This window comes from Saccostrea echinata, unplaced genomic scaffold (assembly GCF_033153115.1).
Source record: "Saccostrea echinata isolate AGI-Se365-2 ecotype Australia unplaced genomic scaffold, CSIRO_AGI_Sech_v1 ptg000060l, whole genome shotgun sequence".
Taxonomy (NCBI): domain Eukaryota; kingdom Metazoa; phylum Mollusca; class Bivalvia; order Ostreida; family Ostreidae; genus Saccostrea; species Saccostrea echinata.
In genome coordinates, this window is record NW_026889809.1 from 4247170 (window position 1) to 4274328 (window position 27159).

Genomic DNA, 27159 nt, shown 5'->3' on the forward strand with positions numbered 1-27159 from the left:
TCGCGAACGAATTTAACAGCGAGAACAACAAGTCTTGCATTGTGGGTCCAGAGTTACTGCGTCAAAAAAAATCTATTGAATGAATGTGCAGTAGTCTGAATTTTGATCTTTTGTATGTTTTGTAATACTATCGCATGGAATCCTGGTAGCGAAGGAATTCTGGGAATGTTGCACAAGAAAATTAAAGTGATAAATGTATAGATTTCATTCCAAATTTCCTCTGTTCTTACACGTAAGTCTGTTGAGCTTGCTGCACTCGCTATAATCCTTCAGACTGTGAGATTGATCCCCAAGAAGTTTAGGATCTCCCAAGGGATCAATTTCCTAAATGATGGGAATAGAGAAATCTTGTTAACCAAAAGTTATTGCTTTCTAAAATTATTTTTATGCAGATTTACTTATTTGCACTCTAAATTTATATCCCATTTGGGTGATTGGTCCCAACCTGATAAAAGCAGCATAAGATAATAACGAGAATCACTTTTATTAGGTTAAATTAAAAAGAAATAGCATAAATTTCGTAAAATGTTATATACTGTGATGAACAGGTATGCTGTGTTGTGCCCCAATAATATTTTTTTGTGTACTGCAGTAGACCAATATATCCTTACAGCCCTAATATTTGCATCGACTTATCTGTAAGTTATGTACTAAGGCTGTGTATATACTGTATCAGGGAATGCATTTTAGCATTAATGTTTCAGATACTACATGTTACTCGTGAATTCCAGATCAGAGATCAGATTTAAATTTCAGAAAGAGGGTTATTCTGAAGTGCTTATTTATTAGAGATTTGCAAGTTTGAAGCCTTAAATTGAATACAATTTAAATGAGACTATTTTTTTGTGTAACTGTTTGTTGAAACATGTTCAGTAAGCATTTCAATCTTAATCCCAAGCAGCTTCAATGGGTAAAGTCAAATAGAAATATACTGTCTTATCCTTAATCTTACATTGGAAGGTTAAAAGTCACACACTCAGTCAAGATAAAAGACGTCACATTATGGCATCGTTCATTAAAGTTTGGAAGTCTGTGTTCATGTACTGAGGTTGTTAGTTGTTAGCAATATCAAACAATTTTATAAGGATGGCCTAATTTTATTTATTAAACATACAAGAGAATAAATCAGTCAAATATAGGATTTCGTTATCCCACTTCTGACACCAATGTAGTGTTAATATATATAATATAATATTGTATAATACGTCTGGACTCTGCAAGGTCTAGGGGGTAACTAATTAAAACTATTTACATTATTTATAAACACTATCAGGATCTCGATCCCGATCGTAAATACATCGAACATCACTACATTCCTCCCCTTCATATTTGGAAGTTTATATACATATGATCATAAAAATATTTGTCTTTTAAAATATAAAAACAGCTTACATTGTTTTAAAAATTGCAATGTTGAAATAAAAACACTTACTTATTTATTAAACACAACAAAAATTGACAACAATCAGACGATCCGACTGTTTATCAGCATCATTGATGTGCAACAAATAATTATAAAAAATGTCATCAAACTTTAAATGATAATTTGATTAATTTTAAAACCTTTTAATAAAATATCATATATTTTTTTAAATGTTGGACCTTTCTTCCCCCTTTTTCTTATTTTAAAATTCTTCAGGAATTAAAGGAAGCAGGGACACAAACACAACATTACTAATGTATTAAATCAACAGTATGCAAACTATACTTTCTATAATGTGTAAAACTTTGGGCAGAGCTTAAATTTGATAACAATTAGCAGCAGTTATAACTTTAATCTCTGAATTTCGTCCTAGAACAAAGACAGTTAGAAGTGGAGAGCCAGTTGGCAGAGATCCAGGGAAATTTAGAAAAGCTTGCAGCAGAAAATGCTCAGTTAAAGACAGAGTTAGCTGACACAGGTACTAATTAATTTGTTTTTTGAAATAGAAAACAATCATTTTTTGTCAGGAGTTTTTGTACAAATGAAAAATTCTTGGAACCCTCTGGAATGAAATATGACACTCTAGATCTGAAGCTGGGTACAGTCTAGCAATATTCCAAGTAGACAAAGTTCATTAGCACTATTTTTGTATGGTATAGTTATATAATTACATATTAAATTTTTAGTTGAAAAGTTAACAACAGCAACAGAAAAGTTAAAGTCAATCCAGGAGGAGGAAAACTCTTCTCTCTCTACACAGGTATCTGTATTGAAACTATTGTTAGAGTTTGTGTTTACTTTAATTCTCTGTGTGGAAGCTGAGGCTAGAAACTATCTTAATTTCTTGTTCTCTTTCTTTCAGCTCCGTTTGACAAAAGCAAATGAAACTCTTGAATCAGAGAAAAGGGATTTGACTGTTTTACTGGAAAAGAGGAGTAAAGAGATAGAGAGACTAAATGGTAGGGATTCCTTAATTGTGATCTTTAAGGAAAGTTACCTGTACCCGTAAATTAACTCTTGATTATCATTAATTCTTGTAATCTCTGCCTTCTTGGAGTCCTCTTTGCTTTTGTCCACACAGCTACTTTTGTGTATCCCTGGAACTCTTCACAGTACATGCTTTTGACATCTCCAGTCTTTTTAAAATAACTTTTCCAAACTTTCTGTTCATTATGTTAATGATTTTCATACACCAAGATCCTCTGTCTTTTGCCAAGAAAAGTCATGCAGTGGCATAAACACACAAATATTGTAGCTTCTTGACTACAGTCTTTGGTAATCAGATCATTATTTTCTTTACCTTTTTATCTGGTTTAGCTCCTACTAATAATTTTTGTAACAATTAAAATCCCCTTTGAATGCAGTTTCACAAACTTCAGTGATATTGTTACTAAAAGTATCTGAATCAGAATCTCCATTTTGAAATTCTGTCATTTTCCAAGTACCAGTTCTGGAAATTCTACTTTTAATTTTACTTTCACTCAGCTAATTCTTCAAATTTGATGAAAATTCTGTGAAAGCCTTCAAGGTATCTTATTTAGCAGCAAAATTCCAAATCAGTATCTCTGGAAGGGGGTGTTTGTGGAAAATATTCCCCATTTTTAGGTGGGAATTATTTGTTGAACTCTTAATTCACAAAGTCTTTTGCCCATCAAAATCTAAAGGTAAATCCTTATCTCTCAAACATCTCAAAATCTAACATAATAAAGGATTTCATTGAAGTAAAACCCACCCAATCATAAATAAAACCATAAAGAAGGAGTTTAACTAACAGTAAAAACAGTTCATAAAAACTGTCACAAAGCAAGGATCTGTGCCAACCAGTACTCATGAGATGCTCTTTTAAAGTCCTCAGTCCACTAGTGCACAACCACAATCAGCTTCAAAATAAACAAATACATGTACATGTTTATAAAAAAAAAAAAATGGGGAAAAAGGTAATAAAAACCTAAACATCCTATTTTACATAGAATCTGAATGAGTTACACATGATTTATGATTACAGAGGAATGGAGTAGTTTGTCTGACAAGTTAGCTCAGGCCAACAGAGAGAAAACTGAGGCCCAGGCTCAAGCCGCCGAGTTCCAGAGCCAGGTGGTGACATCACAGGTAAGGTCATCAGATAAAATCATACAGATCATCCCTGACTGGGGATTATGTATCCTGATTTTTGTGTACACCATTACTCTGAGAGTTGATTCTTTAGATTTATACACATGATGTTGTAGTTTACACAGAAGAGGTTAGAGGATGAGAAGGAAGCTCTCCAGAGGCAGATTGATCTGTTAAACAAGGACTTGTCAGAAAAAACTCAGCAGCTGTTTAATGTCAGGAAGGAACAGGTATGGGTTGTACATCTTTTTTGTGATGAAGAATCTTTCTTCTAACACGTTTTAAGATGTTATAGTAAACAGAACTAAGAAATATTTTTAACAATAAACATTAAACTATTTTAAATTACAGATACTAAATATTCTATCTCAAGGTGATAAAAGAAGCGAGAAAGCACAAATTTACTGATTATCTACTAAATTATTCATCTATGTGACTTACTTATAAGTGTTAAATTTGTATATACATGTATCTATTATGTTTGTTTTTATACAAAGTCTGCCAGGAATTTGGACCTACAAAGTCGCTTAGAAGAACAGACAGATGAAAATCAACATCTCCAAAACACGATAGATGCACTGAGAAAGACTAATGCAGAACAAGTCAAAAAGATTGAACAGTACATAGAAAAACTGCAAGATGTAAGGATTCTTAATTTGTTACAGATATACATGTACATGTACAATGTTGTTTGTACAACAATTAGGATAAAAAATTCTGATTTTCAGTATGCATGTATATTTAATACTGTTATTTTTTGTTCCATTTCAGGCCCATAACAATCAGGTCCAGGCAGATGAACAATTCAGACAGGAACTGGAGGCCAATCAGAAGTTATCTGATCTCTACAAGGTAAAAAATAACACCTGTTACTTATAAATCACAGATCTCTACAAGGTAAATAATAATGCCTGTGACTTATAAATCACAGATCTCTACAAAGTAAAAATAACACCTGTTACTTATAAATCACAGATCTCTACAAACTAAACAACACTTGGTACAAGTATTTATAAAGGCAGATCTTTTCATGGTTAACAACATATTACTTATAAATAAATCTCTTCAAAGTTTACAATGCCTGCTTATTTACAAATATTTATTGGAAGGTACAGTGCATGTGCATTAACACGTATTTCACAATTTAAATGCACCGTACCAAAGAATAATCTTTGTTTAACTATACTAGTATATGTACATGTACATAATATCAAGCTTGATTCATACATGTACATGTAGCAGAAAGGTATGTAAATGATTTTCCAGTCTTTAGCACTCAAAAGAAACTGTAAATATACATGTAGTCATTTCAAGGTACATGTATATATACCTGAATAGTGTTAAATCCAGACCCTAAAAAGGGCATGGTAATCCAATGATCAAAAGGGCACTTTATGCCACGACAAGTTTTCATGAGGGCACTTTTTAACGTCTTTGAAATTACAAATATTTTCTTTATCATGTTTATGTACTTAAATTATTATTTAATGCTGAAATCTTTCGTTATACAAGTATCTATAAGAAAAATGTATAAATCTGTCAGCTTAATTAATTTAATACACACTGACAGGGCAATTATTGCCAAAATTTAAATTCAAATTTTTTAATCAAGAAATTAGTATGGTTGTCAAGGTTATGCTTAAAAAGTAATAGGTGGGAATCTTTTTGTCACTTGCTCAAGAATTATTTTAGTTTGGAGTATGAATTTTTTTCCCTTGCTTTAATATTGTTATTTGTGTATGAGGTAAGTAACAGAACAAAATTGCAAGGGGGGGGGGGGGGCTACTTGAATAATAAATGTAGAAGGCATTCTCTTTATTTTGAAAATAATCTACCAACAAAATCAAGTGAACACTGATCATACCAAAAAATTAAACTTGAAATAATATATAAATTGGTTAAAACTTTTTTCTGGCTTAGAAACATTAAGCCTCTGGGTGTCAATTCAAAAAGTTAGAACACAGAATCATTGAACATGAAAGAAACTAACTTCATACTTTGTTGTTTCCTACCCCATTTCACACATAATATTCAGTTTGTTTGTTTGTTTGTTTTTTTCTTGGTACTGTACATTGTAAGTTGACTTCATTCATCAGCAGTTTTATTTTTCACATTTCTTCATCTACTCTGTTTTTTCTACTTTCAAGTTAAAAAAAAACGATCCTAATTTAAAATGTGTAACATTTTAATTTACAAATTAATCTATCTTTGACATTGGGCTAATTCTTGCATAATCAATGCAATCAAATGATATTTTCTCCTGTTATCTCTTATACCCTGACAGCCTGAGGCATGTTACCTGGCCAGGTGGCTGTGTGCGTTCAAGCGAGAAGTGATTTCCTGTCCTGAATTCACACTTTGCATGCATTAAATAAACAAAGGGGCTAATCAGCATGCACTGAATAAACAAAGCCGCTAGTCCATCTTGCCTCTGCTGGGCATATTTATTTATTTTTGCAAGGAAAAAAGGGCATGGCGCTGGAAAAAAGGGCATGGCGCCGCGCCCTGCTAGTTTGCTTTAGATTTAACACTAACTGAACATGTGTAATTGCCCCACACATTCTGTGCTACATGCATTCATGAGGGAGGTTTTTGTCTGTGTTGATCAGGGCCAGGCCTCAGACCTTGAAGAGAAGTGTAAGGAGTTGATGGGGGCAGTGGATGAGCTGAGGAAGTTACTGAAGGAGGCCTCGGTCTCTTACACAGAGCTCCAGAACCAGCATCAGTCAGACGTAGAACAACTCAACGTAGAACTCACAGACAGAGGTACAGTAAGGGTGGTGATTAAAAGTGTAGGTACATGTACTTAGTAAAAGTTAAATAATTATGTAACATTAAATGTACAAATATACCTGTACATGCATGAGGAGAATTTCTCAAACTGAAATTTTCAAGACATTGTGGCATAGTAACTAGTTACATGTAGTTGCAGAGTCATGAACACCAGTTGTTTAGTTTCATTGTTCAATGTATGGTTTCCTCTTTTACAGAAAACCAAATACAGAATTTGAGAAAGGAGTTGGAGAATGCTAATGAACTTATTGAGGAAATAAAAAAGAAAGGTAACACAAAATGTAGAGAAGATTCAATATTTATAATTTTAAAACAAGAAACTCTGACACGTATGTGACCTTTCTCATGTCATTATTGTGTAGCTGCCACCAGTGAACATGTGGAGACTCTCTTCCCTAACGCAGCAGCCACAAGTAAATTAGTAAATTCTGGAATGTCTCTAACACAGATCTATAATGAATATATGCAAGCCTCCGAAAATCTCTACTTGGAGAAGGAGGAAACCAAACGACTCAACAGCTACATTGACACAATACTCCAGGTATTATGCTGTTTTTCTCTGAAATATTTGTCAAAACTAAGCTTTTTAATTAACCAAAGATCAACATGGAAAACAAAGCAAGGTTTCAATAGAAAGTATCTACCGGTAAAGAGTTATTAAATTTATAGCACTGTGAATTTTTTTTATAGGAGATAGAAGAGAAGGCTCCTTTGATCCGTAAACAGCGGGAGGATTACGAGCAGTCCCTGGAGACGATAGAACAGATGAACAAACAACTGGATGCTGCGTTACTGGAGAGTCAGAACATGAGGATTGAAGCGGATGAGGCCAACAGAAAATATAATTACATGAAACGGGAAAATCAAAAACTACAACAGCAGACTGAAGACTTGTCAAAACAGGTTAATAGGAATATTTACCTCTCCAAACAGTTGAGGAATATTTTCATGCCCCTGTAATCGGAGATTTGGGTCACATATAGTTTTTGGTCTTTCTGTAACAAAAACATTATAAATCTTGGCCATAACTTCTGAACGGTTGATGCTAGGCCTTTCATATTTCACATGTATATTTCTTGTGACAAGACCTTTCTTTGGGTACCAACGTTTTTGACCTTATGACCTTTGAGTTTAACCAGCTATTGAAAAACTTGAACCTTGGTCATGAGCTGCCATAGGAAGCATCAGTGTTTCATGAGCATACCTTATTTTTATTGTAGGAATTTCATAGAAATTTCATGAACAGACCTTAAATATTGTTTAATTGTAGGAATTTTATAGAAAATTTAAATTTATCGTAATGTATTATTACATTTATAACATAAATCATTTTGATTTAAGTGATATGTTTTTTCAGGGAATAAAACGTCTATACAATCAGTCATGCAGTTAATATATAGTGTTAGTATTTTATCTGGTTTGGAACATTTACTAGCTGTTGTTTATTTATAGGTGCAGTTTCTAGTGAAGGAGATTGAGGAAGTGAAGGGGAGGAGAATCATACAAGAGGATGACATTTCTTGTGTTGACATCTCAAGCACCACCTCATCAGAAGTCATCTCAGGTCACCTGGTTACATTCAGGTAATCTAATGTCAGGTCACCTGGTTACATTCAGGTAATATAATGTCAGGTCACCTGGTAACATTTAGGTAATCTAATGTCAGGTCACCTGGTTACATTCAGGAAATGTAATGTCAGGTCACCTGGTTATATTCAGGTTATCTAATGTCAGGTCACCTGGTCACATTCAGGTAATCTTATGTCAGGTCACCTGCTTACATTCAGGAAATGTAATGTCAGGTCCCCTGGTTACATTCAGGTAATCTAATGTCAGGTCACCTGGTTACATTCAGGAAATGTAATGTCAAGTTACTTGGGTTACATTCAGAAAATAAAATGTCAGGTCACCTGGTTACAATCAAGTAATCTAATGTCAGGTCACCTGGTTACATTCAGGAAATGTAATGTCAGGTCACCTGGTTACATTCAGGAAATGTAATGCCATGTCACCTAGTTACATTCAGGTAAAGTAGTGTCACCTGGTTTCATTCATGGTTAATAGTGTCAGATCACCTAGTTACATTCAGGTAAATAGTGCCAAGTAATATACATGTACTGTAAATTCAGGTCATTTGGATACATTCAAGTAATACAAGGACATATCAGGTCATTTGGTTGCATTCAGAATTTGTAGTTTCATGTTAGATCTCCTTGCCTGATGTAAAATAGGAACTCAGCTTGCTGGTGCATATTGACATAAACAAAAAAGGCCTTATTTTACCACAAAGAACTTGTTATGCATGTAGACATACAGTACATATCTATTAAAATTTTTCATATTGGACCCCCCCCCCCCAATAAAAAAAATTGTGTACTTAATTGTGTAACAGATTTATCAAGAATTGAAACAGGGAATTTTTTTACAATGCATACTTGAACATTTTCATTGGTTTTAATACACATACATTTATTTGTTGACAGAAACATTGAGGACCTACAGCGACAGAACCAGAGATTATTAGGGGTTGTCCGAGATCTCAGTGAGAAGAGAGATGAGGAGGAGAGCCTGGCCGCAGAGGAAAAGTAAGGTTAAATGTGGATAGGAGGGGACACAGAAGAAAAGTAAAATTAAATATGGATAGGAGGGGGCACAGAGGAAAAGTAAGATTAAATGTGGATAGGAGGGGAACAGAAGAAAAGTAAAATTAAAATGGATAGGAGGGGGCACAGGGGAAAAGTAAGGTTAAATGTGGATAGGAGGGGGCACAGGGGAAAAGTAAGAGTATTGTGGATAGGAATGGGTGTCAAAATAATCAATTGCAGATAAAATGAATACACTTCATGGACATGGATATTAAGCTAGAATATAACTTTTTTACATCAAACAATCTCTTGAATTATTTGAAGAAGGTTTATTGGTAAAATTCAGCTACTTGGTCATTAATATCAAATAGAACTGATCAGCGCAGAGTTTAAATGATGTTTTATGTGCCTGTATTATGTATTTTACAGAACTAAAGATCTGAAGGAGCAGCTAGAGAGAGCCCTCAGTGAGATGCAGGAACTTAAGTCAGCCAGGGACAGACAGGCTACCATGGTTTGACTTTAAAATTCAGTTTAAACGACAGCTACATATACTGATAACTGCTTTTAAAATACATGAAGTCTTTACATAAAAATCCAAGAATAATGATAGGAGAGCTTGGCATTGATAATGTAAGTTTGCTTAATTTTGCAAAAAAACAAAAAACAAAAAATCAAAACAAAACAAAAAAAGAACAACAATAAAATAAAATATTTATAATAGCCTGACTTGTGATAGTGATAATTTGTGTATGAGATATTAATTTATTTACTACAGGTGGAGTCCATTGTGAGACAGAGAGATTATTACCGAGTTCTGTTACAACAAAAAGAAGATGTAAGGAACAAAATATAAACTCTTTAGTTTGACATGAATTATTAACCTCATAGTTCATGTGATTTAAGAATTGGTTTCAAGATTTCATTATGAGTTGCATGATCATTATTCATAGTCCCCAATTAAGAAAATCTTCTGGTGTTTATAATATTGTGGTATTTTGAAGTGAAATATCCTGCAGAAATGAAATGCTGTACATGTACTCTGCATGTTCAATATGTACTCATTTTACATATATTTTGTTGTAATCAGCCTAACAAGTGAACCTTTATCATGGATAAGATTTCATGTTTGTGTAGGGTCAGGTGCTAGAAATGACATCAACAACAGCTGTTACCCCATTGAAGAGCCCCATTTTGAGAAGTCCCCTAAAGAGCCCCGCTCATGTTCCCGACAAGGCCCTGGAGGAAGTCAAATCTGCCTTCAAACAATGTCAGGAGGAGTTTGATCGCCACAAAACAGAAATGAAGGAACAAGTCAGGTACTAGAGTATATAGATAAGCCAGTAAATTATAAATATTATTGTATCTCAGTATTTCCCTAAAACTGTTATTAAATGCTTTTGTTTTATTAGGTTACTTTAGTCACACCTAAGTAATTTGCAGCATGTAATGAATTTGTAATTTTCAGAATGCTGAATGAAGAATTGAGGGAAAAAGAGTCTAAACTTTCAGAAATGTTGAGGCAAAACATGAAGTTATCATCTCAGGTACATGCACTCTGACAAAAGTAACATTAGCTTTTCTTAGTTGTTTCTGGAAGTTTCAATGATCCTAGCAATTACAATGATTTTGAGCATGAAAGTCTTTAATAAAAAACACAACTAACTGACCAAAATGAAAAACATCTCGCAAATTTACAAGTAATTCATCTGTGAAGATATCTGTAACAGAAACTTTTTCACTCCTCAAATATGCATGTAACTGGGTCAGGTGAACTTTTGAAAATGTAACAGACAGATGTATGATTCTTTAGATTTCTTTATTGTGACTTTAATGTTGAGTATAATATCTTTATGTCTTTTTAAAATATTTCCCAGCTGGAGTATGGAGCTGAGAGAAATAAAATTCTACAGGGGAATGCTGAGGGATACAAGAAAGAGCTGGCCTCTCTTAGTGAAAAAGAGAAAAAGTTATTTTCTTCTGTAGCCAAACATGAACAGACTATCAATACACTGAGACAGGTCAGATTTTGTCTATCTGTGTCCACTTAAATTTACATGTGACATGTTGACATAAGTAGGACAAGAAATGTCTCAATATGCTTCAATGAACCATACATACCATAGCAGCAGGTAATTAATGCAGTTGCTTAAATTTTGCGGAAATTCATGGTTCTGTAAAAAAGAAAATAAAAAATAGAATTGCAAAATTTTCAAATCCTATCGCAAATGGAATAGAAATTTCAAAACTTGTAAAGGCAGAAAAAGAATGCTTCCTTTGAAGGATACACATACTTGTAGATGGAGCTGCAGAGAGTAGAATCGAATTAGTCAATTAAATTAGAATTTAGATTTAGATTCGCATATAAAACAAAAGCTTACTCTTTAAACAGGACTTGTTGTCAACCCAAGAGAAGCTGTCTAGAGCAGAAGCCCAATGTCATCATCTTAGAACAGAGAAGGAATTATTAAGGAGTGCAGAACAGAGGCTTCTACTAGACATTGACAATTTAAGGAGAGAGAAAACTTCACAGAGCATGTTGATGGCCAATTTACAGTCTATACAGGTATATTTCTATCTGTGTGGCAAGTATCTTTTTAGGAAATCGATGCAAATGACTTCTATGGAAAGAGTGATTTTGTTGTTCACTAAAGACATCCTTCCCCCCCCCCCCCCCCCCCCCCCCCCATTATGATTATCATTATTTAAAAGCAAAAAGATGCTTGTTCATATTTCAGTACTTGAGAATCATAAATGTAGGTAGATTGAAGATTTAATGTATATGTAAAAGTGGGTTGACAGTTCATGGATTGCTATACATGTAGATAAATTGACAATATTGGGTGTAAGCTTCATTAGGGTGGCGTGGCATGAGTTACTGTTTATGACAAGCTCGAGTGGGGTTTGGATTAGGGGTGTAAAGAAGACTGTGAATTCCAGAAAACTTTTTCCCAACATTTAGCATGTATTGTTTCTTGGCTCATGTTTCAGAATACATTAGAACACTCTGAGAGGGAAGTGAGAAGTAGATATACAAATAAGATAGAAAAGTTAGAGATGGAACTGAACACAGCCAGGAGAAATCTGAAGGCAACTCAAGACGAACACAAGGCAGTGGTGGAACTCTGGGAGGTAATGGTGATACAACAGATTTACCACAAATAAATAACACTGAGCTGCATAATATAACTTAGTCATAAAAATATCTTTAAAATTGATTGTACTGATGTTCCATTTCCAATTCTTCAGATGAATGAAAGTAAAGTTTAAGTGTGATGCTTGTTTATAAGCAATTAATTTTTCAACTTGTTCTGATTTTGTGCAGAATCAAACAAAACAACTTCGTCAACAACTAGAAGGGGAGATAAAAAATCATGAAAATGTCAAAAAAATTCTACAGGACACTCGTCGGCAGCTGGAAGAAGCCAAAGCGCAGGTAGGGGTTACAGCATTTCGTAACTTTATCACTCAAAGATAAGAAATACACTTAAAAATATACATAAATACACATTTTGTGTCAGGAGGATTTACTTTGTATGCATATCCTGTGTAAAATAACTAGAGAGGTAATAAAATGAAAACCTGTACCTTTACAGTTAAAGACTACTGAAGCTAATCTAGTGGAGGCTCAAAGAAGATCAGAAAGTCACACAGTCAGAACAGGTGACTTTTATATTTTTTTAAATGGATCTGTCTCTGTACTCACATAATGTATACACATAAATATATACATGTACATATATACATTTTATTTCCTTTAAAATCAAGATTTTTGGCTTAATACCATGTGTCTATGTGTGTTTTGACAGATGGTCTGAGGACTGCACCAGTAACTGCCCCTGACAGAGCCCCACCAGCTAACACAGAGGAAGTAAAGACATTGAAGTATCAAGTAACGGAAACCAAGAGGGAAGTTCAAAGTAGGTCAATGTTAGCTGGGTTCACAAGTTCAAAGTAGGTCAATGTTAGCTGAGTTCACAAGTTCTAAGTAGATCAATGTTAGCTGGGTTCACAGGTTCAAAGTAGGTCAATGTTAGCTGGGTTCACAAGTTCAAAGTAGGTCAATGTTAACTGGGTTCACAAGTTCTAAGTAGGTCAATGTTAGCTGGGTTCACAAGTTCAAAGTAGGTCAATGTTAGCTGAGTTCACAAGTTCAAAGTAGGTCAATGTTAGCTGGGTTCACAAGTTCAAAGTAGGTCAATGTTAGCTGGGTGCACAGGTTCAAAGTAGGTCAATGTTAGCTGGGTTCACAAGTTCAAAGTAGGTCAATGTTAGCTGGGTTCACAAGTTCAAAGTAAGTCAATGTTAGCTGGGTTCACAAGTTCAAAGTAGGTCAATGTTAGCTGGTTACACATGCAGAGTATCAGGATCACTATCAATTTAATGATAAACTCATTTACAGTACATTAGTCATTTTCAGAAGGAAATTTTTCCAAAAAATATATTTTATCTAAAAAATTCTTTTGCACGTTATTTGCAGGTAGAAAATGAAACTTTTGAGTTTGTTTTAAATCTAATTTGTTATTTCCTTTACAATCAAGTTCTGCTTTTAAAAATATTTTCCATAAAACTTTTTTCCTAGATCTGAAGGAACAACTAGAGAGGGGTAAACAGCATGTGACTGAGTACAAAAGCATTGCAGACAACCTGCAGAAGGCCCTCACAGAACAAACTGAGGTATCTCAGGTCTCCTGCAATTTATAGAATTTTGTAATAGAAGTCTCGCCCTTAGGGAGTATACATATGTTTATATCTGAGAATTAAAGGTTTGAATTTGATTGCTAGCAGGATTTAGTTGATACATGTACATGTAAATAGAACTGAATAAACATTGAAAGAGCTATCAGCCAAATTCATAGTCTAAACGTAGTGTGACAATAAACTCAGACAAATTCCAGGTGTTCAACATGTTGATCAGCTGATGTGTCTTTGCAGTGTACCAATCAGATGGAGGAACAACTGAGGAGGGAGAAGGAAGAGAAGCAGTCTGTGTTAGAGAGACTGAAGGCAATAGAGGGAGAGTCTCAAAAGCAGACAGAGGAAATGATGAAGGGACTTGATGAGCAGCATAAACTGGTAAGTCAGTAGAGGGAGAATCTCAAAAGCAGATAGGGGAAATGATGAAGGGACTAGACGAGCAGCATAAACTGGTAAGTCAGTAGAGGGAGAGTCTCAAAACAGATAGAGGAAATGATGAAGGGACTAGATGAGCAGCATAAACTGGTAAGTCAGTAGAGGGAGAATCTCAAAAGCAGATAGAGGAAATGATGAAGGGACTAGACGAGCATCATAAACTGGTAAGTCAGTAGAGGGAGAGTCTCAAAACAGATAGAGGAAATGATGAAGGGACTAGATGAGCAGCATAAACTGGTAAATGATAGCTGTATAAACATGGACATCACAGCACCATAAACCTCCTCTTAATGTCTTAGATGTATAAATGTACAGTGTCTGTCATCTAGAGATCCCATAATTAGAGTTCTTTTGATATCAGAAATTTTTAGCATTCTCTTTTACTGCAATATGTGATTAGTTGAATTTCTCTATGGGAAATTAGCCTTTACCTCTTATTGTCTTACACAGAATGGTGATCTGAAAAAGCAGTTAACAAAACTACAGATGGAACTAGAAGAAGCAGTGTCAACCCGAGACTCAGCCCTGGCCAGGGAGGCAGCCAGCCGGGAGGAGTGTAATCAGCAGGTCCAGATGGCTAGTGAGGTATACAGTGTACTCTGTATTTTGTTTTTTTATCATAGGTATTGGTACAGGGTGTATTCTGTTTGTAGTTTATTTTATAGTACAGAGTGTAGGTATAGGTGTACATTGAATATTAGTAATATATTAGTAATGTGTATGTAAAGAGATAAATGATTTAAATGTAAGCAGAATTACCCAGTATGAAATATGGCAACAGTTCTAGTAATTCTGATACTTCTTCTGTAGGCCAAGGACAAATACCAAAGAGAGCTGATGCTTCATGCTGCAGATGTAGAGGCACTGGCAGCTGTCAAGAAACAGGTCAGAATTCTTAGTATAGCTCTCTCTCTCTCTCTCTCGAGATCTTGACTATAGCTTATGTTTTATATCAGCTTACAATGACAATCAACACCTAGCAATGATACTTGTAGTTTACAATGACTGCTTTCAGAATCATGACTGTAGGTTGGTTTTTTTTTGGTCAGTAATTTTATGATTGTGATTATATCTGTGATCTATGTAATGCATGTAGTACAGTACATGGATGGAGTTGTATTTTAATATTATGCTTTCCAGCTTGAAGATTTCCATTCTAAATTGGCAATTGAACAAGAAATCAGAATAAAAGCAGAAAAAGACTTGGAGGAAGGAAGGGTAGGTTTAATGGTATACTGTAGATTTGTATTGCAATATAGAATTGAATAGTGTGCAGAATAGTTTACAAGTGGACAACAGAAATTTTGTACAATAATTTGTTTGTGTTTAGAACTCATGGTTAGAACAGGAGAAGATTCTGAAGGAGGAGTGTCTGAGGTTGGAGAAGAGAAGTGAGGAACTCTCCAGTCAGAATGACATTCTTCACCAACAGATGGAGAAGGTGGACATTTACATCATTTTATTGTCCTTGTCTGGCTGTGTTATACTAGATCATGGTCACATAGAAAATTATGAATTAAAAAAATAGAATTTTTGAGTTAGTTTAGTGATTACAATGAAGCACTAGTTACCACCTGGTATTAATAAAACTCTAAAACAATTGTACAATATATAGCCATGATTTCATTCTGACTGCAGATGAGCAATGATGTATTGTCCATACAAAGAGCGGTCACTCGATCCGGGTCACCTCAGAAACTGGCCGACCTATCATTTGATGAAGATACAGCTCGGTCCACAGAACAACTACAGGAAGTCATCAGGTAGACATGATAATTATTCCTTCAGGAAGTCATCAGGTAGAGGATAATTATTTCTACAGGAAGGCATCAGGTAGAGGATAATTATTCCTACAGGAAGGCATCAGGTAGACATGATATTTATTCCTACAGGAAGTCATCAGGTAGACATGATAATTATTCCTACAGGAAGTCATCAGGTAGAGGATAATTATTCCTACAGGAAGGCATTAGGTAGACATGATAATTATTCCTACAGGAAGTCGTCAGGTAGACATGATAATTATTCCTACAGGAAGTCGTCAGGTAGACATAATTATTCCTACAGAAAGTCGTTAGGTAGACATGATAATTATTCCTACAGGAAGTCATCAGGTAGACATGATAATTATTCCTACTGGAAGGCATCAGGTAGAGGATAATTATTCCTACAGGAAGTCATCAGGTAGACATGATAATTACCCCTCTGTTGATGATTTAAGGACATAGGCAACATACCTTTCCTACTGATAATTTTTCAAGATATTCTTAATTTAAGATTATAGTGCCATCAGATGTTCGTAGACAAAAAATCAGTGTGTTTTGAAAAGGTATCAATTGATGAATATTCTTGTATAATTCAAAGAAAAGTATACAAAAATTACAAAACATATTCTAGTTGTTTTGTTTATCCAAACTTGTCTTAGAAAAAGTGTACAAGAGCATAATTATATAGACATCAAAAATGTAGCACACAGTTCCTTCAAGTATTGGAACTCTTCAACTCCAGGGAAAAAGACAATAGAGTTCAAACTACGTTGCATGTGTCCTTAACTCATTCATAAATTTGGAACCTCTGCAGTTGTATGTGTTCCATGTCTACATGTATGTTAAACTTTCTAACATACATGTATGAAGGATTAAAAATCCAAATATGCACAGTATTCACTTCAACAAGAAGATGGACTATTTTGCAGATTTTTACGAAAAGAGAAAGAAATTGCCCAGTCCAAGTTAGAGATAGTGCAGACAGAGTGTAATAATGTCAAGTATAGATACGAGACACAAAAGAAGGAATTAGAGGACATGAGAAAGGCGCTGACAGAGCAGCAGATTAAAGCACAGGTACGTGTACAGTTACGTAAGATAAAAGCACATGTACATGTAAAATTACGTAAGTTAAATCTACTATTATGTTCCCAACTACTGAGCTAATTTTCTGCACTTCATACATTTTGACATTTGTCTATTGGTGTTTGACAGGCCAATGTCCAGACCGCCTCACAACATGCTGATCTGATGAGAAAAGTGGAGAACTTGAACATTCTGACCGACAGTAACAAACTTCTGAGGGAGGACAAAAATCGCCTGGAGCAGCTAGTACAGGAGCTTGAGGCTAAGGTATCATAAAGGATCTCCTCCTTACTATACGGAAATAAATTTTTTTACAAGGTATCTTACGGGAGGTTTTATTTGCCACATGTAGTGTTTTTTTATGTGGTCACAGAAATTGAGTGGAGATTTTCTGTTGTAGGTGTCCAACCTTGAGGCTAGTGTAAACCCACTACAAGCCTCCATACGGGACCTGACAGCAGAAAAAGAGGCATTATTAATTGAAAGGAATACTCTGAAGAACGAGGTAGACCGCTGGAAGAGTCGAGCTAATCATCTTATAGAGCAGGCAAACAGAACAGATCCTGATGAACACAGAAAAATTCTGTAAGGCTTCTTTGGGCTCATATTTGTTCTAGCTTTGTTAAGGCTCATATTTTTTTCATGGTCATTTCAAATATTTATGTCTCCCCTTCTACGGGGAGAGATACATGTCAGTGTATAGACCGTTTCACGGTAACTGCGATACTGCTCTTTTGCAGGGCAAAATGGTATAGTTTGGTGAAATATGACGTAAAAGAAATTGATAAATATACGTCATTTAATTATCTCTCAACAAAAACTTTGCCAAGCGTCATTATTTTGCCCTGCAAAAGAGTAGTACCGCAGTTATCATGAAGGGGCTAATTGTTTTTGTCAAATTTCTTCTCCTTATTTTTCTTTAACCAAATTTTGTTCTGGCTTGAGACCCTTTGACATTAAATTTCAAACTGAGTGTATATTATGTAGATGATGTTAAGGAGAGATGCAGGTCAACAATTTTTTTTTGCCTTTGCTCATTGACAAGGTCAGGTTCGATCTTTTCCCTAAAATATTGTCCAGGCCATAACCTGAGAACCGTTTGACATAAGGCAAGATGTACTGCACCAAAATTTTTTACCTTGACCTCTTTCTTCCTTCAAGGTCAAATTAAGAAAAATATGTCCAGACCATAACTTTAAAACCTTTTGACATGAAGACTTGAAACTTGGAAAACAAATCAATGAGATTTAAGGGAGATGCTCTGCATTTAATATTTTGACATTGACCCCTTTCTTTGAGGTCAAGTTTGGAAAAAAAGTCAGCCCATTGACATAAGCCTATTAAGGACTTCAGACTTCGAACATGGAGAGATGAGATTAAGATAAGGATGTACTGCACCAACATTTTTTTTTTACCTTGACCCATTTATTAAATCAAGGTCAAAGTAAAGGGAAAAATGTCTAGGCCATAGCGGTAGAACCCTTTGACTTTGTGACTTCAAGCTTGGAACAGGAGATTAAGATGAGATGCAATGCATTTAGACTTCAAACTCATAACATTAAATGGTGATTAAGACAGGATTCACTCTACTGAAAGATAATTTAAAACTTGTGACTGTGTAAGACTTGATAATAATGAGTTATTTTGAGCAGTATGCAGTAAGTAAGACATTTAGACTTGCCTTTGATGTTGCCCACTTGATACTCATGCACTTGTGTTGCTTATTATAAGAAAATAAAACCTTGAAGGGGAGATGCGTTTTTTGTTATACCCCCCACAAACGAAGTTTAGGGGGGGTATATTGGAGTCAGCTTGTCCGTCTGTCTGTCCGTCTGTCTGTAGACGAGATTTTGTCCAGACCATTTCTTGGAAACTGTTGCAAGGATTTGTCTGAAAATTTGTACACTTATTCTTCGCCATATGAAGGTGTGCACCTGGTATTTTCATCATGATTGGATAATTTTTTTGCATTTTACAGGTGTTTTTTAGCTCACCTGAGCCGAAGGCTCAAGTGAGCTTTTCTGATCAAAATTTGTCCGTTGTCTGTCGTCGGCGTCGTTGTTGTCGTAAACTTTTCACATTTTCATCTTCTTCTCCAGAACTACTGGGCCAATTTCAATCAAACTTGGCACAAAGTATCCTTGGATGAAGGGGTTTCAAGTTTGTTCAAATAAAGGGCCACGCCCTCCTCCAAGGGGAGATAATTACGAAATAGCAAAAAATTAATGGCATTATTGAAAAATCTTCTTCTCAAGCACCAGTGGGCCAGGAAAGATGAAACTCATGTGGAATTACTGTCAGGTAGTGTAGATTCAAGTTTGTTCAAATCATGACCCCAGGGGAAAGGGTGGGGCCACAATGGACGATCAAAGTTTACATAGGAATATATAGGAAAAATCTTCAAAAATATCATGACCCCCTGGGATAGGGTGGGGCCATATTGGACGATCAAAGTTTTACATAGGAATATATAGGAAAAATCTTCAAAAATCTTCTTCTCAAGAACAGCAAAGCTATGATTGGTCATATTTATATGGAAGCATCTTCAGGTGGTGTAGATTCAAGTTTGTTCAAATCATGACCCCCAGGGGTAGGGTGGGGCCAAAATGGACGATCAATGTTTAACACAGGTGTACATAGGAAAAATCTTCAAAAATCTTCTTCTCAAGAACAGCAAAGCTATGATTGGTCATATTTATTTGGAAACATCCTCAGGTGGTGTAGATTCAAGTTTGTACAAATCATGACCCCCGGGAGTAGGGTGGGGCCACAATGGACGATCAAAGTTTTACATAGGAATATATAGGAAAAATCTTCAAAAATCTTCTTCTCAAGAACAGCAAAGCTATGATTGGTCATATTTATATGGAAGCATCCTCAAGTGGTGTAGATTCAAGTTTGTTCAAATCATGACCCCCAGGGGTAGAGTGGGGCCAAAATGGACGATCAATGTTTAACATAGGTGTACATAGGAAAAATCTTCAAAAATCTTCTCAAGAACAGCAAAGCTATGATTGGTCATATTTATGTGGAAGCATCCTCAGGTGATATAGATTCAAGTTTGTTCAAATTATGACCCCCGGGGGGAGGGTGGGGCCACAATAGACGATCAAAGTTTTACATAGGAATATATAGGAAAAATCTTCAAAAATCTTCTTCTCAAGAACAGCAAAGCTATGATTGGTCATATTTATATGGAAGCATCCTCAGGTGGTGTAGATTCAAGTTTGTTCAAATCATGACCCCCAGGGGTAGGGTGGGGCCACAATGAACAATCAAAGTTTTACATAGGTGTACATAGGAAAAATCTTTAAAAAACTCAAGAACAGCAAAGCCACGGTTTGTCATATTTATATGGAAGCATCCTCAGATAGTGTAGATTCAAGTTTGTTCAAATCATGACCCCCCCCCCACTCCCTTTTTAGGGGTAGGTTGGGACCACTTATGCATTTAAGCTTTTCAATACTTAACTGATTTTTCCTTTTTTTTTCATAGCCACAGTGCTCAGGTGAGCGATATGGCCCTTGGGCCTCTTGTTTTCATTTTTATTATGTGGTTTTGTCCGGATCTGTTCCCAGAGACTATTGCATAGATTTGTATGAAAATTTGTACACTTATTATTTACCATATGAAGATGTCCACCTGGTATTTTCAACATTATTTGATAATTTTTCTGCATTTTACAGGTGTGTTTTTTTTTCATTTTTATTGACTTAGTCATTTCGGATTCATGTCTAAGGTTTGAGACATAGAATCTAGAACATCTGTACAAAAATGTGAACTACAGCTTAAAACTACTCATTAGAACTAAAAAAAAATCACAAAGTATTAAAAACAGTTTTTAAATGACACAGTGCTCAGATAGTGTAAATCCATTTGTCCCTTTGGAGTAATGAGTGGACATGCATCCAGTTAAAGATTAATTAATGAGTTCAGTGTGGGAAGCTCTTAGGGCATCTCTGATCAAGCAAGTCTTATCTATATCTCCTGGGAATTGGGCAGAAAGAAATAAAGATCTCTGTTGTCTAAGTCTCTTAATTGTAATTTATGTCTGTCAAAATACATAGTTACTGGAACCAGCCTTTTATTTCTAAAATGAGTTTGATATAAAGGTATTAAGATCAATTTGATTTTGTATAATTAATTATGATATTTTTTTTCAACAATCAATTTGCAGAGTGTTATGTCTCACAAAGATGACAGATACTTGCAACCTATTTTTTCAATGTAATTAAAAAATACTGTAATTACTAGCATTGATGTTTTATTAGGCTGCACCTTAGTTTCATTCATTAAAAAAATATAATGAGTAATTAAATTTTCACTCTAAATGTTTAAGCAAATTGTGAACACCTCTCACATCTAGAAAACATGAGTGATTTGGTACCTTCTCTGAAAAACCCAGCGGGGGGTATTTGTCCCTTTTGGACAGTTCTAGTTTTTTTTTGTTTTTTGTAAAAAAAAAATACCCACTATAGTTATCTAAGGTATCACACACGGTACATGTGTAGTATATGGGTGATCAATAATGCTTAAAACAGTAATGTTTTAAATGTGTAAATACTCTAAAGCAATTATTATTTGCAACAGCTTTTATCTGAGGTACATTTTTTTTGAAATCCATCTGCAACTATCAATTTTGTGACTGGGAATACACTTTAAATTTATAAACAATTAAATCAATGGTTCATGACAATAAATATTCCGAGTAAAAGAAGATTACAAAAAGTTGTAGATATTTCTTAGATGCAAATAAAAGTTGGTTTACAATATTTCATATATTAAACTGTATAACCTAAGTGTTAAACTCTGTAATGATCTTTTTAACAGTCTAGAAAGAGATGCTTTGAAGTTGAGAGTGAAACAACTTTTTGATGAATCTAGTAAAAACAGGTGAGTAAAGCATGATCTGTAGACATTTTTGTTTATTTTTTCATCTTTACCTAAGTGGGACAAGTTGTTTACTCTTAATTGGTCTTGTTTCTGTTTGTTTAATGATTTGTGGTTTAAATTATACATTTTTGTTCAGGTATTTAAACTTTTGCTGTTTATGCATGTCAATTATTTAACTTTTCTGAATAGCCAAGAGAAAGAGAAACTGACACGGGATCTTAAAACAGCCAACGAAGAGCAGTTACGTGTCAAGTATGTAAATATATGAAAGATAGTCACAGTTAAAAATCAAATATGAAAATATATATAAGCTAGGCACAGTTACGAGTCAAGTATGTAAATATATAAAAGATAGTCATAGTTACGAGTATGTAAACATATATAAGCTAGGCACAGTTACAAGTCAAGTATGTCAAATATATAAGATAGTCACAGTTACAAGTCAAGTATTAGATATATATAAGTCACAGTTACGAGTCAAGTAATTAAACATATATAAGAAAGTCACAGTTAAGAAGCAAGTATGTAGACATATATAAGATATTATTATGCTTCCTGTCAGTTTGTCTCTATATAATCAATACCCAACTATTTTCGCATAGTGTTCTAAGGATTTATATAGCGTAAGCATACTATGCCGAAATAGTGCATGGCTGTCTTTTCTAGAGAAAATGTATTTAGCACCCACGCTGGGGATCGAACTCACGATCTCGAGAACGTCAGTCCAACGTGTTACCGATTACGCCACAAACACCGCTACTTTACGGAATGTATTTTCAAGTATATAAACGTAGTTTTTATACATTTGTCACAAAACAAGAAATAAATGAATATAATTTCTAAAAGACTGATATTATTGATAAGGATCTTAAAGAAAAATTCTCTAACAAATAATCGAATTTATCAGTAACCAAAATTGCAACGTAACGTGAACTGGTTCTTCGGAGTCAATAAAACGCTTTTTGGTATAACGCTGGATTAAAGAATGTTCAAGAAAATTTTCATTTAGATTTAACGTCTGCAAACAGGTTTGGGATTGAGAATTTAATTAAATTGTCGTATACAAACAACAGTCAGCATAATAATTATAATAGTGTTATTATTTGGATGTACTATGCCGAAATAGTAGTCAGGGTTTGACACATAGTGCACTCGCCTCCGGCTCGTGCACCATGTGTCAAACCCTGACTACTATTTCGGCATAGTACATCCAAATAATAACACTATTATATAAGTCACAGTTCTGAGTCAAGTATGTAAAGATAAATACAAAAGTTCCACTGAAATTTAGACACAGTTCATGTTAATGACAAGGGATTTTGGACTTCATTTTATGAACATGTGCAATTGTACGTGTATATTGCAAGGATCATCACTTTGGAAAATCTCTTATGAAATGTAAAATTGAGAAAGATTGTGTTATTAAACATTCTCGCTGATCCAATGTTTTATCTTGACTTTCATGCTGGATTTTGTCTCCAAGGTCAGCAACAACTGCTGTTAAATCTGGAGTAGTATATTAATTTCAATTGATCTCCACTTTAGGGACTTTTTAGGACAAAGTGTTTCACATAATTTCTCTCATTTACTTAACATTTGTTATTATTATATTACTAGAATACTGCTTCCACACAAGTTAAAATCTTGAGATTTTTATGACGTCGAGCTCTTGGAGCTCGAACGTCATCTAGCAAGCGCCCAGTTGAAATCATGACCGGATATGTACGCGACCGAATGTGTCAGTCGATGCATCCGCAATAGAAAGTAGCAATAGCTATAAACCAATTTCTTTGAAAACGCTCGAAATGAATAATAGCTTGAAAATAAAATTGCATCAATTATATCTGCAATTAATTCTATTGCAAAACAACAATATTATGTTTTATTCTCACACAAGAAAAACGTGATGGTTGTTGCGGATGAATTTCTACAGAAAGGGTGCATTGAATGACATGAATAACATTTCGGAACGATAACCGTGTAACATAAACAACACAACAGGAGGTAAAATAATTACATAAACTTGAATACTACAAGACTAAAAAGATTGAATTTCTAAATCTTAGCTTTACTTATACAATTTTCTAACCAACTCTATCCTAGAAACCGATGATATTGACCAGTATTGCTGTATTTCTCCATTTCCTCAATTTCCCAGTATACCGTATACCACGCCCGATCGTAACTCGATCGTAATTGTAACAGAACAGAGTCTTGGTTGTAGTTTAGATGCAATCACTAATACAATGCTTTGACATTGGCAATTAGAAAAAAATATTATATAAATTCATGAAATCCTTCATAGTTCTTCAACTGACTGAAAAGAATTTAGCATGAACATGTTCGACGGTGTCTGGTCAATTCGAACCCTGCTCCATTCGGACCATGACATAAGGCCCCAGACTGTAATTGTGATATTTTGTTTAAACTATTTTTTTAATTATGTTTCCTGAGTCACTCACTTGACTTATTGCTATCTTCAAATTCAAAATGATCTTTTGAAATTGTTTTTCTTCTTCGACGTCATTGAAGCCTTTCAGGCTTTTGATTTTCCTTTGTACAGGAAAGCACTACAAGACATGACAAACACTAGACAAGAACTACTCAACAGGATTACCAATCTACAGTTAGTATCTCATACTCTTATATAAAGACTTATTTTTTTAAATACATGTATGGTACAGGATTAACAATCAATAGTTAATTTACTGTAAATCACTTTTTATTCGAGAGAACTTTATTTTCGCGTAATTATGTGAGACCGTCTGCTTGCAAAAATTTTGTTCTCGCATATTATTTTATTAGCACAGCTAATATAGAGCAAAAACCAGAATTCATGAAAATTTTGTCCCGCTTAAAAATATCAAATACCTATCTCACAAAAATAATCTTAAGTTTAAAAAATTTTGTGATCTACAATGTAGTATCTCATTACTAGGGATGTCAAAATATTTATTTTCCTTAGTCGATCATTCGATTGCATTATTCGAACGATAGTCGAATATTCGGAACATTTTCAGAAAATAAAATTTTATTTCAAACTTCATTGGTACACATTCAAAAATCTTTTTACTTAAATCTATTTAAAAGTGACATCAAAATTAATGCAACGTAACGCGTGGATAGCATGATTCTATGAAATAAATTTAGAAACCTAATTCTCCAAAATGTACTATTTCCTCGTCAATAGAATTCATAAATCGGCCTGTACATGCAGTCATTTTTTATTTAGTAAGCATAAAAAAATTGCCATCGGATATTTTTTAAAGCTTATTATGAAATAAAATGGAGGGGGGGAGGGGTCTCAAAATGTCCTCAAACAGTCTAAAATGCAAGCGCATTGTTTTAATAATTACCGAAGTATCAAACAGGTTTATTCCTTGCATTTGAGCAAACTTAAAATAGCAAAAGATAACTGGTTCATGGTATAAGATCAAGTCCAATTAATAATTTTACAAACAAAGCCCAATATTTTGGTTGGTAATTTATTAGAAAAAGAACACAGGCAGTTACTGACAATTAATTCTCGCTGTAGTGAAGCACTTATAATTGCTGTACTTTCTATACGTACATGGAAAATCTACGGGTTTTTTTTTTTTTGAAAATTATCGACTGTCTATGAGGAAAGACTGTTTCTCAAATTTTTTATGAGAATTCCATCTCACCTATCACTCATTTATTGCATTTATTTAGTTAGAATAATATTCGAATGTCATTTCATTATTCGATCGTCGGTCCATTCGACTGATAGTCGAATAGTCGACTATTCGTTGACATCCCTACTCATTACTCTTAAGATTTATTTTATATATGGTTCATGTATGTATTAAACTCTTAATAGGAGCTTTACATGCTGATTAATGTGATTTAATAATCATTTCTGTATTATTCATACATGTATATAACTCCTGACAATGTTACCTTGTAGAAAAGAACTCAGTCAATCACAAACTATTGCCAGCTCAAAAGAGTAAGTATTACATAGTTAAGTTCTCTATGGTATTTTCCCAGATAGAAAAGGTACCTCAATGAATAGTAGATTGTTGAAATGGTTTTATTTTTCTAGTAAAGTAGTGAATTATTTTGAATAAATTTGTATATTCCTAATTATACCCCACTCCAAAAGAGGGGAGGTATACTGTTTTATTATACCCCTTCCAAAGGAGAGGTGGGGTATACAGTTTTACCCTTGTATCATCATTGGATACCCACAGATGATCACGTCTTTTACTCATCACCCGTGGGCAAACTTTCCGAAAAATTGTCGTAAAATATGCTAATTTGTTGATTATAGACAACCAATCAGAAAATTGGAACTGTTCAATTTTGAAAATATGTTTCTTAGTTTGCTAATTATGCTTAATATCCTGAGGCCCGTTAAAAGGTGCAAATTTTGTTTTAAAATGATTAAAGACAAATCATACAGGTCACTTACATCAAATACCGGTAGAAAATTATATGAGAGTACCTTTCTCAAACTGCAAAATGCACAGGTGAGTGGATTTATTTGCAATCCGTGTGTTAACTACAGAAAAGTTTTTGTCATTGCCGAACATATATACTTAACATAAACTTTAATTTGTTGACTTGCCATCGCGACTCTGTGGAGCAACCAATCAAATGACCCGCACATATTAATTACATATGACTTTTTTTCGGTGAGTTTGCCCACAGGTGATGAGTAAAAGACAAGATCACCCGTGTGTATTCGACGATGCCCTTATAAGTTTGTCTTTCTGTCTATCTGTCTGCTTGTCTGTCTGGCTGTCCGTAACAAATTTTTGTTGCAGTATTCTCAGCAATTAATTATTGGAGATGCTTGAAATTTTAGCACAGTCTTTGTTTAAGCATGACATATGGTGGGATTCATTTTTGTACAAATATGATGTCAACTTCCTGTTTCTCCATGCATCTGTCTGTACCAAATTTCCATTGCAGTTCTCTCAGCAATTACTCATCACAGATGCTTGAAATTTTAGCACACTCTGTTTAGGCATGCCATAGGGTGGGAGTCATGAGATCATATATTCACATCGGGGTGGGGGGGGGGGGGGGTGTATTACTAGTGTGCATTGGCTCACAGACTTCTTGTTTTTACTGACTAAGAAAATTATTTGTCAATTTTGCACAAACAGCTCTAATTACCATACATCTGGTATCTGGTAACTTCTGTAGGAGTGCAAGCCCCATCATACGAGTACATGAAATATACCTTAAAATCACTAGACTTGTAAATTGTTATGTAACTATAGCTATTGCTAGAATACATGTATCTTTAAAATCAAAGTCATTTAGACAAGGTTGAGGTCATAAGGCTCAGAAGTGTAAAATCTTAGAGATATAGCTAGTATTGGTGGAGCATTAGGAG

General features: G+C 34.5%; 1 protein-coding gene across 1 annotated transcript in view; it reads left to right on the top strand.

Annotated features, from left to right (window-relative positions):
- Positions 1–27159, top strand: part of LOC133175015 (nucleoprotein TPR-like) — a 62298-nt gene that overhangs the window by 3808 nt on the left and 31331 nt on the right. The window contains exons 2-38 of the mRNA XM_061310110.1: positions 1797–1901; positions 2110–2183; positions 2286–2382; positions 3429–3532; positions 3652–3765; positions 4033–4176; positions 4307–4387; positions 6145–6301; positions 6526–6597; positions 6691–6869; positions 7019–7231; positions 7781–7911; positions 8812–8913; positions 9343–9427; positions 9692–9751; positions 10051–10232; positions 10382–10460; positions 10791–10934; positions 11306–11479; positions 11905–12045; positions 12239–12349; positions 12510–12558; positions 12723–12833; positions 13496–13590; positions 13849–13989; positions 14497–14631; positions 14857–14931; positions 15187–15264; positions 15377–15487; positions 15685–15809; positions 16742–16889; positions 17028–17165; positions 17299–17483; positions 21729–21791; positions 21981–22043; positions 24355–24417; positions 25720–25761. Of these exons, the coding sequence (XP_061166094.1) occupies positions 1797–1901; positions 2110–2183; positions 2286–2382; positions 3429–3532; positions 3652–3765; positions 4033–4176; positions 4307–4387; positions 6145–6301; positions 6526–6597; positions 6691–6869; positions 7019–7231; positions 7781–7911; positions 8812–8913; positions 9343–9427; positions 9692–9751; positions 10051–10232; positions 10382–10460; positions 10791–10934; positions 11306–11479; positions 11905–12045; positions 12239–12349; positions 12510–12558; positions 12723–12833; positions 13496–13590; positions 13849–13989; positions 14497–14631; positions 14857–14931; positions 15187–15264; positions 15377–15487; positions 15685–15809; positions 16742–16889; positions 17028–17165; positions 17299–17483; positions 21729–21791; positions 21981–22043; positions 24355–24417; positions 25720–25761 (4171 nt within the window). The remainder of the gene's footprint in view (positions 1–1796; positions 1902–2109; positions 2184–2285; positions 2383–3428; positions 3533–3651; positions 3766–4032; positions 4177–4306; positions 4388–6144; positions 6302–6525; positions 6598–6690; positions 6870–7018; positions 7232–7780; positions 7912–8811; positions 8914–9342; positions 9428–9691; positions 9752–10050; positions 10233–10381; positions 10461–10790; positions 10935–11305; positions 11480–11904; positions 12046–12238; positions 12350–12509; positions 12559–12722; positions 12834–13495; positions 13591–13848; positions 13990–14496; positions 14632–14856; positions 14932–15186; positions 15265–15376; positions 15488–15684; positions 15810–16741; positions 16890–17027; positions 17166–17298; positions 17484–21728; positions 21792–21980; positions 22044–24354; positions 24418–25719; positions 25762–27159) is intronic.